Source organism: Spea bombifrons, chromosome 8 (assembly GCF_027358695.1).
Source record: "Spea bombifrons isolate aSpeBom1 chromosome 8, aSpeBom1.2.pri, whole genome shotgun sequence".
NCBI lineage: Eukaryota > Metazoa > Chordata > Amphibia > Anura > Pelobatidae > Spea > Spea bombifrons.
This window is the reverse complement of record NC_071094.1, coordinates 46271393-46289791: the sequence shown is the minus strand read 5'-3', so window position 1 is coordinate 46289791 and position 18399 is coordinate 46271393. Positions and strand designations below refer to the sequence as shown.

Here is an 18399-nt window from a genome sequence, read left to right as displayed (position 1 = left end):
CCGGCTCCGTGCCAGATCTCCAGGATTTGGCAGCCGGCCCCCGGCGCTGTAATTGGATTGCGAGCCCTCGAAAGGCCCATTTTCACCTGTATCATCGCTGAGCGAGCGCAGGGCGAGCGTTAGAGGCCCCATCATCCCATGCAGCGGGTTTAATGGCCGACCCGGCTGACCCGGCTGGCACGGAGCGACGATTCCTCTGCGCGTCTCTCGCTGTCCGTCCTGGAAGCTCCGCTCAGCCGCCGCCGCTTCTTTCACCGCTCACACTCATTACGAGTTTAGCAAATGCCACCTCTGCTGGGGGTCTGCGCCGTACGTCCACCTTTCCCGGCGCCTGCTGAGGACATTGTCAGCCAATAGGAAAGCAGATATACGGCGACGCCGCTAGCGGCCACGGAGTCTCTGTACAGACAATGCGCCGGCACTCCGAGGGTTAAGGGCCACGCGGCCCCGTTAGCGTCATACGTGTATAATCTTCATTCAGGACGTTAGATCCCGCGCCCCCCCCCCCCCGGGGTATTTAACACCAGAGGAAGAAGTTTTAACCCCCATGGGGCAAATCCCTGCTGATCCTCGCCGAGGGAGCCGCGTTACCGGCGAGTACCGGGAATAACGGAAGATTCACTAAACGGCGCGGGATTGCTCTCCGAAGGGACTGTTCCCTGAATCCGGGGGAGTTGGTAGCTCCAGCACTTTGGAGCCCCGGTCTTTAGCACTAATTTGGGTTTTTGGTTAAGAAAATATTGTACGTTTGATGAGGAGGCGGGACTTTCCCCATCAGCCAATCGGGCAGCTCGTTATCGGAAGAGATCGTTCGCTGGAGGATAATAAAAGCCCCCCCCCGGCCTCCGCTGCTGGGAGTATCTGCCCCGCGTTTATACCCCGGTACCCTGCGATCATGGAACAGGATCCACTTCTAAACCCGGATCTCCCCCCACGTCGTGGTACGGCCTGCTCTAGAACCTCACCCCGGTTCTTTGCGGAGTCTGGAGCTTTTCTGGACGTGAATCTCCATGGCGATCGCTCTGGAATAACTCCGCCGTTTGTCGTCTGTCTGCTCTAGAACGCGCGTTTATCTAGACCCCCCCCCCGATATTCCAGACGTCGGAGCTTCTGCTTCTTCTAAACTCTCCCTTCTCCTCGGCCGGGCGGCGGATTCAGAAACGATTTTACAGACAAGAAAGGAGATGATTGGAAACCGGCGGGAGCGACGTCAGCACTCACACTCACTATTACTCACCATCACTCACTATCACTCACCAGTCCCCAACATTACTCACTATTACTCACTGATACTCACTTTAACTCACCATCACTCACTATTACTCACCGTTACCATCACTCACTATTACTCACCGTTATTCACCATCACTCACTATTACTTACCGTTACTCATTAAAACTCACCATCACTCACTATTACTCACCGTTATTCACCATCACTCACTATTACTTACCGTTACTCATTAAAACTCACCATCACTCACTATTACTCACCGTTATTCACCATCACTCACTATTACTCACCATCACTCACTATTACCATCACTCACTATTACCATCACTCACTATAACTCACCATCACTCACTATTACTCACCATTTTTCACTACTACTCACCATCTCGCAGCTCTTCCCTCCCTGAAATAAAGATTGCAAGACTGAAGTAGATCGCAAGCTCCTGGGGTTCTAAGCTTCCCCCCGAGTCCCCCCTCCCTTTACAGTACATACCGGCTATCCTGGCGTTATCGTCTTCTAATCATATATCGCCAACAGATAGCAGAGCGCTGTACAAGGAAAAAAACGTACCATCCAGCGAGTGCAAGCTCCTTGGCCCAGGAGGCGCAGTCTTAGGGCTTCTGCTTTCATTCAGGAAGCTCTGGCTTTGTTGTGGTGGATATGAAAGGGTTAATCGCTGCAGCAGGTCACAGTGAATTGCAAGCTCTTGGTACCGACCCCTCCGTCGCCGGGGCGCTTGGATTGTCAGCAGTTATTGGGTTAGATTGCAAGCTCTTGGCCCGGAGCGCTGCGTGTAAGGGATAGACGCAGCTGTTTAGATTGCAAGCTCCCAAGGCAAAAATCTAGACTGTACGAAGTATTCTCTCATCACCCTTCGTCCTCTGTGTAGATTGTAAGCTCCTGGGGCAGCGTTGTGCCGGCGCCGTATAAATAAATGACAGGATGGTGGGGGGGGCTGTGTGTAATCGCCACGAGCGCGACGTGGAGTGCAAGCCTTTGGGGTTCCTGCGTTCTTTCCGTCGCCTCCGGATGTGTAGATGCATGTAGTAGATTGCAAGCTTCAAGGTCCAGGGCTGGAAGGTGGTGTGGGCAGTGATCTGATGCCCGGAGGGTGATGGGCGCAGCGCTCTGTTACCTCGCGGGGTAGTAGTGGGTGCAGCGCTCCGTCCCCCCGCAGGGTAGTGGGTGCAGCGCTCTGTCCCCCGGGGGTAGTGGGTGCTGGCTGCAGTGCTGTGCTCTCTGCGTGGTGGTGGGTGCAGGGCTCTGACCCCTGGGAGGTGGTGGTTGCAGGGCTGTGTTCCCGGGAGGGTGGGGGGCTGGGGAGGGGCTCAGGCACTGCAGGAGTTAAAGGCTCTGGTGTTTCCGGATGTGCTCATTGCCGATCGGTGCCCCCGAGCTCAGTCCGCGTCCTCCCGCCGGTGATCTGACATCCAGCAGCCGCCTCTGCATGGACCGGGAGCCGCTGAGCCGCTGAGTCCCGCCGCCTCTCCCCGCACCGGCCCCGCGCTGCCTCCTGCCATTGTCTCCCAGCCACAGGACCTGCCCCCGGGATGGCACAAAGGGTAGGTGCTCCCTGCCTCCTGCAGCCGCCCAGCGCGCACCCCAGGCCGGCCGCCCCGAGCTCCCTGCCCCGCCGGGCTCCAGGCTGCGGACCCGGGTGCGTCGGAGGGGCCGGGGCAGATGCGGTCCCCCCCCCCCCCCGGCCGGGCGGGCGGGCGGGCGGGCAGCCGCGGATACACGGAGCTCCGGGAGAGGATGCATTGTATCCGGTGCAGCCCCGCGAACCCGGATCCCTGCGGGACTGCCCCGGAACCCCGCGCTCCGTGCCCGCAACCCACGGGGCTTCGTTATCAGTATTTATTATTATTATTTATTATTATTATCGTTATTCCTACGCGAATCGGGCTATTAGGAGGAAGCGTTAGTTTTATTCATGTAGATTATTAGTAGTATTTTTAGTGTTGTTGGGATTATAATTAATGTAGATTATTAGTATTTAGTGTTATTAGTGATTATTATTATTATTGTTATTATTATTATTAGGCGGTGCGTCTCTGCGCCAGATCAGTCATAGCAAAAAAAGGAAATTTGGTAAAAATAGATTGCAAGCCTTTGGGGTTCTTCGGTCTGCTAATAAAGGGACCGTCTTTCCCCAGTCCGCTATTATTTATTATTATTTAATATTATTTATTATGGTGAGTTTTATTCCCCCCCCCCAAACGCTGGATCTGTCTTAAAAACCAGTTTTAGTGCAAAAATCTCAGTTCTTCTTCCGGTTTTTATGTCGGTTGGAAGCGCAGCTCCCTGCGTTATTATTATTATTATTATATTATTATTATTATTATTATTATTATTATTTTCTTTGTTTTTTGTGGAATTCCACTTTTTGAATGTTCTTCTATTTTTTTATTGAAGCGCCGGCTCATTAAATGTGTGTTTGGTAAACGGGGGGCTTCTGCTAAAAACACCTTAAAATAACCCAAAACTTCTGGAGGTTAACCTAAAAGAAAAAAAAAACAGTAAAACGTCTAGAATTTGCCCCAAACTCTATCTTAAACAATAAATAAATCTGATAATTAATCAGAATGTAAGTTTTCTGATCTCCCGGCTGTTTTTCCGCCTCCTTGGCGTGTTAAACGCGTGTGATGCTGTTACTGATGTCGGTTACACGCGTGTCGCGTTGGTTGTAAAAGTCACTTTTAGCTCCCAAAACAGATTGCGTTATTTTTAGTGTGAATTTCAATAATTTCTGAATTTCTTGGGTTTAAAAACTAATTTTTAACTTTCAATTTATAACGTTTTCTAGGGTTTCTTTAAAATGTTTCAAAATTAAAAATCTGTTTTTTGGGTCATTTTTAAGCTTTTTCTGTCTCTGAGACCCCAAAGCAGAAACTGAAAGCTGGGGGGGGGGTATGAATCGTATAAAAAGTTTTTTTTTTGTTTTTTTCTGACTGGGGGCGGCGAAGAAAACACCAATAAGAGAGTAAAATGCTGGAAAAAAAAGTGAGATAATTAAAAAACACAATAGTTTAAAGTAATAGTTTAAAGTTGACAAATAACGGAATTTCTGGATGCAGAACACAGGCACCAAAATGCTGACGTTTACTACGGTTTTTTTGCCAACGTTCCGGGTTTAATAACTGCGTTTTTTCCTCTGTATTTTTGTGATTTTTATTAAAGTAGGGGTTTTTGGAAGGCCGCTGGGAAACGATTTCTCCGCTGCTTTTAACGCAGGGCGATTTATCTTCAGAATTATAACGAAACCCCGGCTTTGGGAATTCCTGAAGTCAGAAGATTTCCCCCAAAAGTTTTTCTTTTAAAACGAGCATTTCCTGTCTGGGAATTGTAATTTTTCTTTATTTTCTGTAAAATTTAATTTATTTACAAAACTCCACGCAAAAACTGGCGACATTCCCGCGTTTATTTCCGGGTTTTATTTCCGTGTTTTCTGGGCATGTTTTCCGGTAAATCTGGTGTTTTTAGGCGTTTTCGGGGGTTTCTTCGGAGAAAGTCAAAGTCCGCAGACGCTTTGTGGGTTTGCAGAGATTTTTCTTTCTGTGATTTATCCGGCTGAGGACGCGTTTTCTGTTATTTGCGCTGGAATTGGTTTATTTTTGATAAAGGGGTTCCCAGCTCCCCCCCCCCCGTTTTATTATTTCAGGAAAAGGGGTTAATAAGATTTTTAAAACTTATATTTTGAGTTTTAGCCGCGTTCGGTCAGTCAGTTCTTTATGTATGTCGTATAAATGTATATATCTCTACATATAATATATGTCTATAATCTCCCTCTATATGATATATCTGTAATTATATATAGGGTGTATATAATATAATATGTCTGTAATTATATATATATATATAGGGTGTATATAATAATATATATCTGTAACTATATATAGGGTGTATATATTATAATATAACTGTAATTATATATAGGGTGTATATAATATAATATATCTGTAATTATATATAGGGTGTATATAATATAATATATCTGTAATTATAGGGTGTATATAATATAATATATCTGTAATTATATATAGGGTGTATATAATATAATATATCTGTAATTATATATAGGGTGTATATAATATAATATGTCTGTAATTATATATAGGGTGTATATAATATAATATGTCTGTAATTATATATAGGGTGTATATAATATATCTGTAATTATATATAGGGTGTATATAATATAATATATCTATAATTATATATAGGGTGTATATAATAATATATATCTGTAATTATATATAGGGTGTATATAATATAATCTGTAATTATATATAGGGTGTATATAATGTCTGTAATTATATATAGGGTGTATATAATAATATATATCTGTAATTATATATAGGATGTATATAATATAATATATCTGTAATTATATATAGGGTGTATATGATATAATCTGTAATTATATATAGGGTGTATATAATGTCTGTAATTATATATAGGGTGTATATAATAATATATATCTGTAATTATATATAGGGTGTATATAATATAATCTGTAATTATATATAGGGTGTATATAATATAATATATCTGTAATTATATATAGGGTGTATATAATATAATCTGTAATTATATATAGGGTGTATATGATATAATCTGTAATTATATATAGGGTGTATATAATATAATCTGTAATTATATATAGGGTGTATATAATATAATATATCTGTAATTATATATAGGGTGTATATAATATCTGTAATTATATATATTCGTGTGTGTATATATATAATATTAGTTTTATGGCATGGATTAATTGCATTCAGCAAAGTAAAATTACAATTTGTCCATATATGGTAAGGTAGTAGCGTGTTTAGTGGCGTGTTACATATAGACGTGTTTATATTGGGATCGCTAACAAACCGGCATCATACTGGCCACTAAAAATAATGATATACGGAAATATATATTTATCTATGAGTGAGTGCATATATATATTTATATATATTATTGTGCGTATACATATGTTATATATTATAGTGTGTGTGTTATAGTATATGTATTATAGTGCGTGTATATATGTTATAGTATGTGTATTATAGTGTGTATATGTATTAGTGTGTGTAATGTATGTGTATATATGTTATAGTATATGTATTATGTTTGTGTGTGTGTATATGTATTATAGTGTGTGTGTATGTATTATAATGTATGTATGTGTGTATATGTTATAGTATATGTATTATAGTGTGTGTGTGTATGTTATAGTATATTTATATTGTGTGTGTGTGTATATGTTCTAGTATATTTATATTGTGTGTATATATTATAGTATATGTATTATAGTGTGTGTATATGTTATTATAATGTGTGTGTGTATGTTATAGTATATGTATTATAATGTGTGTATATGTTATAGTATATGTATTATAATGTATGTGTGTATATATGTTATAGTATATGTATTATAATGTATGTGTGTGTGTATATGTTATAGTATATTTATAGTGTGTGTGTGTGTGTGTATGTGTGTATATATGTTATAGTATATGTATTATAATGTGTGTGTATATGTTATAGTATATTTATAGTGTGTGTGTATATATGTTATAGTATATGTATTATAATGTATGTGTGTATATATGTTTTAGTATATGTATTATAATGTATGTGTGTATATATGTTATAGTATATGTATTATAATGTATGTGTGTATATATGTTATAGTATATGTATTATAATGTATGTGTGTATATATGTTTTAGTATATGTATTATAATGTATGTGTGTATATATGTTATAGTATATGTATTATAATGTATGTGTGTATATGTATTATAATGCACGCACACAGGCATATTTCAGTAAGCTGGCAGCTCGCTGTATGAGGTATAAATATAACAGAATATCGCATAATGTATATAATATCTGTATGATACAGTGTGTCGGTGATATATATATATGTGTGTGTGTGTGTATATATATATATATATATATATATATATATATATATATATATATATATATATATATATATATATATATATATATGTATATGTATATATATATGTATATGTAGATATGTGTGTGTGTGTCGTGCTTGGGGTACATGTGAAGCAGATTGAATAGTTTTGTGTATATGGTGCAGCCGTGCAGGTAAATACCGTGCAGTATACGGCCAGTATATATATTATATTTACCATGTAGCACAGCCAGCAGGTAATATACATCCGTGATGTGGCATTTCTATGCTGACCGCGTATGGTATATAGCGGGAGTTTATATTAATGTATCTTGAGGAGCTTATATAATATATAGCGGGGCGGGTAACAGCGAGTGGGTATTCTGTGTGGTATGGAGGATACAGGGGAGGATTCTCTGCTGCGCCGTGTGATATGCGATATTATTATATGTAGCTCTATAGGGCTATGAGGGTTACTTATTGACTCTATATAGCGCCATCATATTCCGTAGAGCGGTTTAATGTCCTCCGCGTGCCGTGTAAGCTGTAGGCGGTATCTCTGTATGTTCTGACGTCTCTCTCTCTCCCGCCAGTACGATGAAATGGTTCACTATCCGGGACTGGATGGGATGCCGCTGGGCGGATTCAGCGATGCCCACCCGGGCCGGGCCCTGCAGCACCTTGGCCAGGGCGCCCCCTATGGGTCCGCGGGGGCCGGCCACAGAGTACCTATGCCCCCCGGCCTCGGAGGAAACGACGGCCTGAAGAGGGAGAAAGACGAGATCTACGGGTAAGCCTGGGGTCTCCATGGTGATAGCCGTGTGGAGGTTTTTTTTATACATGTGTGTTTATACATTTTAACGTGTGCTTCATATAATGCGTTCATTGCCATGGTGAGCTTTAATAATAATAATAATTATTCATTGTTTTATATAGTGCACACGCGTGTCACTGGCAGCCCTCGGCCCGTTCTGTGCACACGTGTGTCACTGGCAGCCCTCGGCCCGTTCTGTGCACACGCGTGTCACTGGCAGCCCTTGGCCCGTTCTGTGCACACGCGTGTCACCGCCTGCATACCCAGAGCCGGACTCTTGGCTGTTGATTAAAAGGCTCTTTTTGCCACGTGAACGCGTGATATACTTGCCTTCTGTGCCACGCGGGGTTAAATCCACGCGTGTACGCTTGGTCCGCGCTTTTCATGAATTAATGCCCCCCTTGGAACCATCGGCTCGCAGAGCTTGCACTCTAACCGTGGCCCCCAAAGTAAAGTCCGAATGCCGGGCCAAGAATCTGCTTTAAAGCCCTCTGTTTTTTACGTCTGGGGGGGGTAAATGATTGCAAGCTCCTGGGGCGGTGGCGGATAATGTTTTCTCGGCCCCCGCAGGCACCCGCTCTTCCCCCTGCTGGCTCTGGTGTTTGAGAAGTGCGAGTTGGCCACGTGCTCCCCGCGGGATAATTCGGGGTCTTTCCCGGGGGGCGACGTCTGTTCCTCCGACTCCTTCAACGAGGACATCGCCGTCTTCGCCAAGCAGGTGAGTCTGCGAGTGAATGAATTACCCCACTAACTGCCAACTATCCCGAGTCACGCTACCTGTCCTCGGTAACGGCCGGAATGCGGGGTAAGGGGGGGGTTAAGGGGTTAATCTTGAAAAAATATTCTATAAATAAAAAAGTAAAGTTCCCGCTGGCGCTCGGGGGGGGGGGGGTTGGGGGGGTCAGATCCGCGGCTTCTGTGTTATGGGTGGCATAAGTGGGTAAACGGGCAGCGTGTCGGGCTTTAACCCTCGGTGTTCTGTGTTTGCAGGTCAGGACGGAGAAACCTCTCTTCTCTTCCAATCCAGAACTGGATAATTTGGTGAGTGAAGCTGCCTGCGGCCCCCCGCGCATGCGCTCTGTGGTTGGGGGGGCTTTGGGCCGCTGATGGGGTGTTTGCAGGAAAGGGGGTTTAGTTAATGGCCCGTTGTACGTCTGTACGGCGTGTGGCGGCGCTATATACCTCACCTGCCCCTCTCTTCTGTTCCAGATGATCCAAGCCATCCAGGTCCTGAGGTTCCACCTGCTGGAGCTGGAGAAGGTACGCTGGGATTGGGGGGACGCCGCGCACGTTATTGGGGGAGGGGGTTATGAGACATGTTTAGCGGACATGCCATGTTCCAGATGTCTGTTAACTATTTCAGTGCCAAGCACCGCGTATATGATGTATCTGGGGGGGTTCTGGCTTCTGTGGCTTTCTATGGTCAGCAGAAGCTGGGGGCGCAGCCGTCCGCTGACTGGGGGGGGTATCGGGCCCTCGAGTCCGCCGGGGCCGCTCCGCAGGGTGGAGGCAGGGATCCTGCGCACAGATGGCTGCAAACTTTCAATCCAAGAAGAGCAGGGAGTGGAAAAAGCTTAACCCCTTCCCTGCCGCTCAGCTACTGGTGGGGAGCTAATAATAGAAAATGCTGGCGGCGGGGATTTTAACTCTTTGCTTCCCATCAGCATGCTAACAATTCGGCTCACTGTGTCTCTTCGCCGCAATTTGCCGGTTAAATTGCCGGTTAACGCTGTGTGCCTGCGGCCCTTGAGGGCTGAAGCCATGAGATAGGGGGTGTTGGGGGGTCTCCACGGCGTGGCACGGCTCCTCGATTCCTGTCGGATGTTGGTATCGTGGCTAGAATATCGCGACCAGAATGTGCCCACTTGGGGTTATTCGCATAGTAGATTGTAAGCTCCTGGGATTGCTCGTGCAGACCCCCACCTCGGTGCCTGCGCATCCCGGGGTAATACTCGGACTCGTTAAGGTCTGCTGGGCATTTAGGTCACTTGCAGAACGAAGCGCATTTGTTGCCGTTTTATATTCGCGCATTTCGCATGCGGTAACGAGCTGCGCGTGAGACTATCGGCGTGTGTTATGCATGCCTGCAGGCAGGAAGAGGTTAATTGTACCATCGAAACCCTCCCCCTGACCTCCTTCCATATGGTGAATCCCACCAGGCTTTGAATACTGCTGGCGCATACCACCCGGAGAAGCAGGGGGGAGTGTAGAGATGAAAGGAGCCCTCTTGGTTTGGCCCCTCTGGTTTGATGAGTTAATGAGCTCATTAAAGGGTACAAGAGGGCTGGTGGGTTTTAACCAGATAATCCCCTTGTTAATGTGGTAATTAACCCTTTGATTCCCTGCGCCAGCCTGCTGGGAATGAGGGGATTAAAGCTTCCTGGCTCCGAGGGGTGCAAAGCCCTGTTTAAAGCGACGGGGTCTTTACTCGCGAGGTCAACTTCTGCCCCGAGACCCCCCCCTTCCCTCCGTCCAAAACGCCTGAAAGCGAGCGATTCCTGTAAATTGGCGATTATCGGGCGCTTTATAGAAACGAGTGAAATGTTTAATAATAATCGATTGTTTTCTGTGTAATTATGGAATGTTTGGTGAATTATAATATTTATTGCCCCGGGGTAACTTATACTCAGGGGTGCGGCTGCCGGATCTCCCGCCGGTACCGTTGGCCACGGAGCTAACAATCTACTCTCCTGGCAGGTCCACGACTTGTGCGATAACTTCTGCCACCGGTACATCACCTGCCTGAAGGGGAAGATGCCCATCGACCTGGTGATCGACGACCGGGACGGCTCCTCCAAGTCCGACCTGGAAGACTTCACGGGGTCCTGCACGAGTCTATCCGACCAGGTGAGATGCGGCCCCCGGCTGTACAGCGGGGGCCACGGTGATCCGTCCCAGGATCAATAATAATGGGGCTACGCCGCGGCCAATGGCGTTATCCCACATACGGGGGTAATAAGAGGGTTCATGGGGCACTAACGCCTTAACATCGCGCCCCGCGGTGCCTGCGAATGGGGGGGCGTTAGTCTCTCGAGCGGCTGAAAACTCGCGCTGTGCGGAGCAAATGATCGCATCTGGGGGCAATTACACGGCTGCCTCGTTCTCTGCGTTTAGTGAACCCGGGTCTGAGCGTACAGGGGGGTCCCCGGTGTTGTCATGTAATCGGGGGGGGGCCCTAAGCCCATCCTTTACAGCAAAACGCCCCCGGCCCCCCGACTAATGCAGGGAACGCATGTACTCAGCTGATGCATTTTTAATATTCCTTCAGGCTGCAGCGCATGCGCCGAGTGCACTCATTCCAAGCAGCACCCGGGGGCTGTGCGTCTGTCACCCCGTCCACTGCGCCACCAATCCACTACCTCCTCGCTGCGCCCCCCCGACAAACATATCCGAGCCCCCCGTGATATGTCTACATGATCGACTAACTGACGTGTCCCGGGGGCCCCTAAGCCTTTGACGCTGTGTATGTAAGCCTCTGTTTCAGCGGACCCCGCGCTGTTTACATTGAATTAACCCCTCGTTTTGGGATCCGGATTGGGTGGATTCGGGATCCGGATCGGAGGCCGGGCACCGCTTCACTTTGAATCTGGGATTAAAGGGGTCAATCGGGGTCACTGGAACTCCCGTGGGGGGGGGGGATCTACAAATGGGAATGACCCCGGCGTCCGGCCCTCGGCTGCCCCCCCCCTTATCTCTCCGGGGTTAGGGTTCCCTTTGGGGTCATCGAAATCAAAGCCTTTCACGAACTCTTGTTAACACTTTAACTGCCAGAGGGTTCTGCATGGCATTAAGGGGGGGGGCAGTTATATCCCAGTTCCCCTCGCATTAACCCTTTAACGATGGGTGCTGATTACAGCCGCGCGTTTGTCGTATGGAAGGGAAAGCAGATTTATCGGTAACCGCTTGCTCTCCGTCCTGATTGGACGAATGATATTCACGAACTAATCGTTTTAATGTTTTTGCCCCCAGAATAACTCCTGGATCAGGGATCACGATGAGACAGGCTCCACCCACTCAGGGACCCCCGGGCCGTCCAGCGGCGGGCTGGCATCGCAGAGCGGGGACAATTCCAGCGAACAAGGTGAGAGGCATTTCCAGTGGGTACCTCCCCCTGTCCAAGGGGGCCGCTCATACTCCATGTATCAGTAACTGCTCTTTTTGCGCGGGGAGGGGGCGATACTCTGCATGTGAAACCCCCCAATCCCATGGCATTAAGCCGCCGGTTACTGCGTTCCAGTGCTGGCGGTTATTCGGGCGAGCGCCGGGCCGCCAGCTGTATTTTGGGTCGTTGGCGGGAGGCGGGTTGTTTGTTTGTAGATCGGGGCGGCTGATATGGTAATTAGGCTGAGATTCCTGTACCGGCCATCTGTGCGCTCTGAAAAGAGCGGGGGCCCCGGCAGCCGGAGAAGAAGCCGCCACACACCCCCCACCCCCCCCCCCCCGGGAGGGAAGCGTTAAAGCGCGACGGGAACCGACTTCCAAGATGGAGATGTCGCCGCTTTAATGACTGTTTGCACCAGGAGGCCAAAGGGGTCTGTCGCATTTACAGGCCCCTCCCACTGCGAGAGCCGTAACCCCTCCTCCGCCGCCCCCCGTGCACCCCCACATCCTTCCCAACTCCAAGGTCATGCAGTGAGTGCACGATGAGTGTGCAGTGAGTGCCTGCGCAGCCTCCGCTCTCATTCATAAATCAGCGCCAACCCCCCCCCTCCGCGCCGCTCCACTGACTCCCAGCAGGGTTTGCAATAAAGCAACAGGGAGTGTTAGTTAATCACAGAATAATCCTATGGGGGGCTCCCTGCGTCCCCCCCCCTGCTCTCTCCCCGTCACCTCCCCCACTCCACCGTCGCCCCCCTCCCTCTCCCAGTATGTAAACTGGATTAGTGTAAAATAAACAGCTTGCTTAGCGTGTGTCGGTGGCCGGGCCTGGCGAGCGTCTGTGAGAAGCCGGCGCTCTCCTGAACGCGTCGGAATCGGGGCGGAATTAATGCTCCGAATCCGTACAAATTGTTCTGCGGAATAATCATTTCCTCCGTATTAAAACAATTTTCTGTCCCATTATTCGCTCCCACGTCCCTCGCATAATTAGATCCGTTCCGGCAGATCATTAGAACGCCGCGCGTTCCCAACGGCAGACGTGGCGGCCCCTCTCCGGCCCCCGATCCACGCTAGACAGGAATATAGCGGCACGCAAGCAAGCCCAGCCATTCGGGGGGGGGGGGTCGGTAGGTGTCCTACTAATGAAGTTACCCCATAGGGGGCATCACTCCCATGGCGAAGCGGTTTGGGCTATTCATGCGTGACGCGGGGGGCGGAGCTTTAATCATCGCGGCGTCCGGGGGGATATTTATCATTTCCACCTCTTCAGCGAGAAACGCGTCGGGTACTAAATGCCCCCCCGGACCCCCCAACACTCCGCGTTTTCAACTTAATGCTCCGAATCTCCCCGTCCAATAAAAACCTCAGGCTGGGGGGGTACCAGGGGTTATATCAGGGCCCCTGCATTTCGGGGGTCTCCCTCCTCCGGGTCCTGTTTGAGGGCCCCCCCTGTATATATTAAGGCTCCTCCTCCGAAGCCTTTGTTCCGCAGAGCCCTTTGGTGAGTGTCTGGTTGTTGCCGGGGGGGTAAATGGAGGTAATGGGGGGCCGCAGCCGGGCCGTGAGCCGACGCTCTGATGCATAATTTACTCCCCCCGCAGGCAGGCTTTTAAGCTCCTCTCTTGCCGCAGGTTATAAGGCGCTCGGCAGCTGCTCCCTCCTCCTCCTCCATGATTTATGGCGATAATGTTGAAGCGCCCGGCCGGTGGGCTGCAGGCAGCGAGGGGGTCCGGCCGGTGGGCTGCAGGCAGCGGGGGGGTCCGGGAAGGTCTCAGGACGGGGTAAAAGGATTAAGACGGGGCAACAACCCGGGGCTGAAAGTTGGCTGCCTACGAGCGGGTTTAATCCATACTCAGGGCTGCAGTGAGTCCTCGGACCCCCAAAGAGCCCACTTTGTTCTCAAATCCGCCGCGGTAGTAATACTGGATCCCGTGACGGCCGCCAATGGGCGAGGAGAACGCCTCCTGTAGGCCCGCCCTCTGCCCGTTCCGCCCTCTGCCCGTTCCGCCCTCTGCCCGTTCCGCCCTCTGCCCGTTCCGCGCCCGCCCTCTGCCCGTTCCGCGTGTTCCGCGCTCTCACCGCGCTCTCGTGTCTCCCGCAGGTGACTGTCTGGATAACAGCGTGGCGTCTCCCAGCACCGGGGACGACGACGACCTCGACCGAGACAAGAAGAGGAATAAGAAGAGGGGGATCTTTCCCAAAGTGGCCACGAACATCATGCGCGCCTGGCTCTTCCAGCACCTCTCGGTATGTCCACCAACCTTGCTTGCCCCAGGAGCTTGCACTCGGGGCTGCGGATATTTCCCCTGACCGGAAGACTCTGGTCTTGTTGGGGGGATACTTAGGGGTGTCTCCCATACACAAAGCTCCAACATAGTCCACAGCGCTGTACACTACTGATTGGGTGATTGGCTCTCCCACCTCTCATCACTCTCAGCCAGACTTTTGTTACCGGGTTTATCTCGGCCATAATTACCCTCCCTCCACCTCCTGTTTACTCATCGCTGCGGACCCCCTTACTCCTCACAGCCGCTAAAGTCTCAATTAAAATGAAGCGAAGCTCGGAGAAGCCGCGCAGGCACCGAGGGGCCCCGGGCTACGTCCCCCCCCCGCGAGAGCCAATTACCCAGCCTGTCCCGGCCGTTACACGACGGAGAGTTAATGAACGCCGACCAATTGGAAGTAATTGACGAAGCTATAAACCTATTAGAAGCTGATAAACGGGTAATCAATTCTGGGTAATTACCCTGAACCTGCGCGGGGGGGGGGATTTCCAGGCGGCGCGCATTAACTGCCCCGGGGTGGATACAAAGAGGAGGGGGGGGGTCTGTTTGTATAAGGAGCCTGAATCCCCCCCCAGGTCCGGTTCTGCTCGCTGTCAGACGCTGTGGGCATTCCGGTGCTCTCCGAGGGGCCAATATCCCTCGCTTGGCTCTGGTGCCATCATGGCCCCCACATTTCTCCTGTAGCTTTCCCGTTGTACTGCACCATGGCATATGTTGCCAGTATCTGGTAAATGTGAACGATGCTCTCGCTGCTCAGTTTCTCCTTTTCCACTCGGGTGTAATTTACCAAAATCCCAGAATCTGAGCCCGAAACGGTGATCATAGGTGAAAACATCGGGTGCGGGGGAGGGGAATATAAAATCACAAGGCAAATATTTGTTAACCAACAAAGACCCGGTCTGGTAACCCATAGCAACGGCGAAGGCCTGTAAGGTTCTCCAGTTGCCCCCCCCACCCCCACATCAGGTTTTTGGGGCCTATCGGCTGTCGAAGCCTCAGCAGCCCCTTCATCAATCACCGAGCTGTCAGGAGAGGGTCTCCGGCTGACCCCGAGCCTCATCCATCATGGCCGCCTCTGACAGCTCCATAGAGAGGGGGGGTTTCTTTCAAAGCCTCCTAATCAAGCCGAGGGCCGGAGGGCCGTGTGTTTCCCGGCGTCTGCGTCTGACCCATCTGCTCCGAATCTGGGACGGATCCGCTTAACAAACCAGATGGTCGCTGCTTTTCTGGAGGTCCCTCGGCGTCCGGCCCTCGGGGGCCCCGTGTGACGGGCGCGCGTTCCCTCCAATAATAAACTCCGCAGCGTTCCCGGCGCTAAAAGCCGGCGACTGGACGGACTCTGTAGAACGCGCGAGGGGCGCCCCGACCGCCATGTTATTTCATCCCCAGGTTCAGGGGTCTTCTGGGTGAATGCAATAAGGCACCGCAGGCTGGTTACCCCGATGCCCCCGACCTCACCCTCGTGTTTTTCCTCCCCTCAGCACCCGTACCCGTCAGAGGAACAGAAGAAGCAGCTGGCGCAAGATACGGGTCTCACGATATTACAAGTCAATAACTGGTAAGCGTCCGGCACGGACCCCCCCATCTCTTCCCGACGAGCCCCCTGTCTGGGGCAGCTTTTATTAACCCCTCATCTTCTATGGAATGAAACGGAAATGTTTGTCCCTCGTTGCAGGTTCATTAACGCGAGACGGAGGATCGTCCAGCCCATGATCGACCAATCGAATCGCACAGGTAGGGGCTGTCGCCGGGTCGGACGCCGATGCGTTTCTCGCCACCAATGGGAAATCTCTTCGGCCAAATGCCGGTTGCCAGGGGATTCCACCTCGTAGTTACCGGACGTACTCCCCCCCCCCCCCAGGAGATGCGTCTGGGGGCTCCGCAATGGGCCATGGTTCCTCTGGGGCTGCGGGGGTCTGTCTCTCCGGGGTGGGGTCCTGGGGCTGCGGGGGTCTGTCTCTCCGGGGTGGGGTCCTGGGGCTGGGGGGGGTCTGTCTCTCCGGGGTGGGGTCCTGGGGCTGCGGGGGGGATTTGGGATTCTGTCTGACCCAACCCTTGTCTCTCTTTGCAGGTCAGGGAGGAGCCCCCTACAGCCCCGACGGACAGAACATGGGGGGCTTTGTCATGGACGGCCAGCAGCACATGGGAATCCGTCCTCCAGGTGAGAGAGAGAGCGCTCGGCCCCTTCCACATCGCCAGGGCCGCGTTTATCCAGAGCTGGGGAGGCATTTAATCGGGATTTGGATAAAATGTTTGTTTTTTGGAAGGTGGGGGGTAAGTTGGGGCATTAGTGGCATTTCCTTCTTGTGGTCTTAGTTACCTGTCTCCCCCCCAGGAGCCATGGGAGGATTGGGGATGGCCGTAGGGATGGAGGGGCAGTGGCACTACATGTAACCCGCTGCGGCCCTCCTGGTACTAGGGATGTAAGTACAGTACATGTATGTGTTTGGATGGGGGGAGGGAGTGCTTGCTGATTCCCACATGTAATGAACGTGTCACATGCATGTACATCCCTGCACGCGGGTCACATTCACACGTCATCCAATGAGACGGAGGATTGAGCGACGTCATTAAATATGGAGGCTGGGGGTACAGAGGTCTGGAATGGGGGGGCAGGAGGGGCGCAAAGGATTCTGGGTAATCAGGGAGGTTAATAATGGAGGTGAAATTAACCCCGACTTTAATAAAGGGACTAGAGGAGGGGGGGCTGAGAGAGAGAGAATTAGCCACGGAAGATGAGGGACACGGACCTCTGCCGGGGCTAATTGATAAGCCGTCGGCTAAATACCCCGTCTGGGGCGGCGTGTCCAATCGCACTGACTGCGCCGGTATGTAAATTTCTCCGATAGCGAGCGGCGGTTTATCACGGGTCGCCGAGGCCGCAGCGGGAACGTTTTCATTTCAGAAATGAGGGATTTGGTTAACCCCTTCCTGCCTCGGCGCGGGGGTCCTGCGAGTCGGGTGCTTGAGGGGTGGGTTCAGTCCGCATGGGGGTCTTGGCGAGGTGGGGGGGTCTGCGTCGCTCGCTCCCCAGAAAGAGGAGATTTGTAGTTTGTACGCTTCGACTCCGTTTCTTTCATGCGCGTTACTGAAGGGCTTTTGTGGCGCAAAGAGCTGACACTCACTTCTGTCTCCTGCAGGCTTCCAAGGAATCCCGGGGGACTATGCTGCGGCCCCCAGCTCCATGGCCATGGGATTCCCACCGGCCGGCTACACTCCCCCGATGCCCCCGCACCCCGCCGGCCTCCGACACGGACCGTCTCTACACTCCTACCTCCCGGGGCACCCCCACCCTGCCTCCATGATCCTCCCCGCCGGCGCCTCCCCCCACCACCTGGTGGCGGCGCAGGGTCCGGGGGACGCACTTTTGAACGGTCAGAACATAGACATTCACGCTCATTAACGGCCGGAACGCGGACCTTCTAAAGAGAGTCCGGCCCCCGCGAGACCCCTGTCCAGCCTGGAAAAGAGAGAACCCGCCGCTCGTTTACCCCACGAGACGAGAGGCGGCGCAGGAGCGGAGATTCCGGCACCGTTTATTCCTCCCCGGACTGGAACGCTCGGAAGGTGGAAACCCGTTGCTTTTGGGTTCTCTGGCCGTCCTGACCCCCTCCCCCGCTCTCGGACGGACCCCCGCTCTCGGACGGACCCCCGCGGGACTCTTCTGGACGGGACCCGAGAGATTTTTTGTTTTTTAGCCTGGTCACTTGAAGCAGGGACTGAGTTACTTGTACATTTTTTTAATTATTATTATTATTATTATTTTGGTCGATCCGCGTCTCGTTTTACCTGTTTTTTTTATGATAAAGAAAATGAAATTGGAAAAAAAAAATCACTTTGGATGTAAATATAAATGTATAAATATTTATAGCACCTATAAAATTCAGGGTCAGTCGAGGGTCTCTGCTCGTTTTTATTGTTTTCGTGGCACTCGGTGGCATTAACTCTTTCTGCACCATGATCCGCCAATCGAAGCTTAACCCCCATATTACCCCCCCCCCGCGTCCCCCTCTTTTTGCCTCCAGGCCCTGGGCTGGTGACGGAG

The 18399-nt window shown here is 50.5% G+C and overlaps 1 protein-coding gene across 2 annotated transcripts; it reads left to right on the top strand.

Annotated features, from left to right (window-relative positions):
* The first annotated feature begins 2497 nt into the window (after positions 1-2497).
* On the top strand, positions 2498-17965 carry MEIS3 (Meis homeobox 3). 2 transcript variants are annotated; one of them, XM_053472887.1, is made up of 13 exons: positions 2498-2796; positions 7751-7947; positions 8542-8689; positions 8962-9012; positions 9181-9231; positions 10669-10818; positions 11941-12052; positions 14171-14316; positions 15836-15912; positions 16030-16088; positions 16426-16515; positions 16690-16777; positions 17495-17630. In XM_053472887.1, the coding sequence occupies exons 1-12, from the start codon at positions 2785-2787 to the stop codon at positions 16746-16748; spliced, it is 1152 nt and encodes a 383-aa protein (XP_053328862.1). In that variant the 5' UTR covers positions 2498-2784; the 3' UTR covers positions 16749-16777; positions 17495-17630. The 2 variants fall into 2 exon arrangements, with proteins under 2 accessions (XP_053328862.1, XP_053328861.1); XM_053472886.1 differs by lacking the exon at positions 16690-16777 and having other exon boundaries at positions 2501-2796; positions 17495-17965.
* The last annotated feature ends 434 nt before the right edge of the window (positions 17966-18399 follow it).

What these genes read in the sequence shown, in the direction of transcription:
- MEIS3 (XM_053472886.1), top strand. An exon ending in TCGCCGTCTTCGCCAAGCAG is followed by an intron (nt 8,690 to 8,961) that starts GTGAGTCTGCGA and finishes CTGTGTTTGCAG; the next exon opens with GTCAGGACGGAGAAACCTCT. An exon ending in ATATTACAAGTCAATAACTG is followed by an intron (nt 15,913 to 16,029) that starts GTAAGCGTCCGG and finishes CCCTCGTTGCAG; the next exon opens with GTTCATTAACGCGAGACGGA.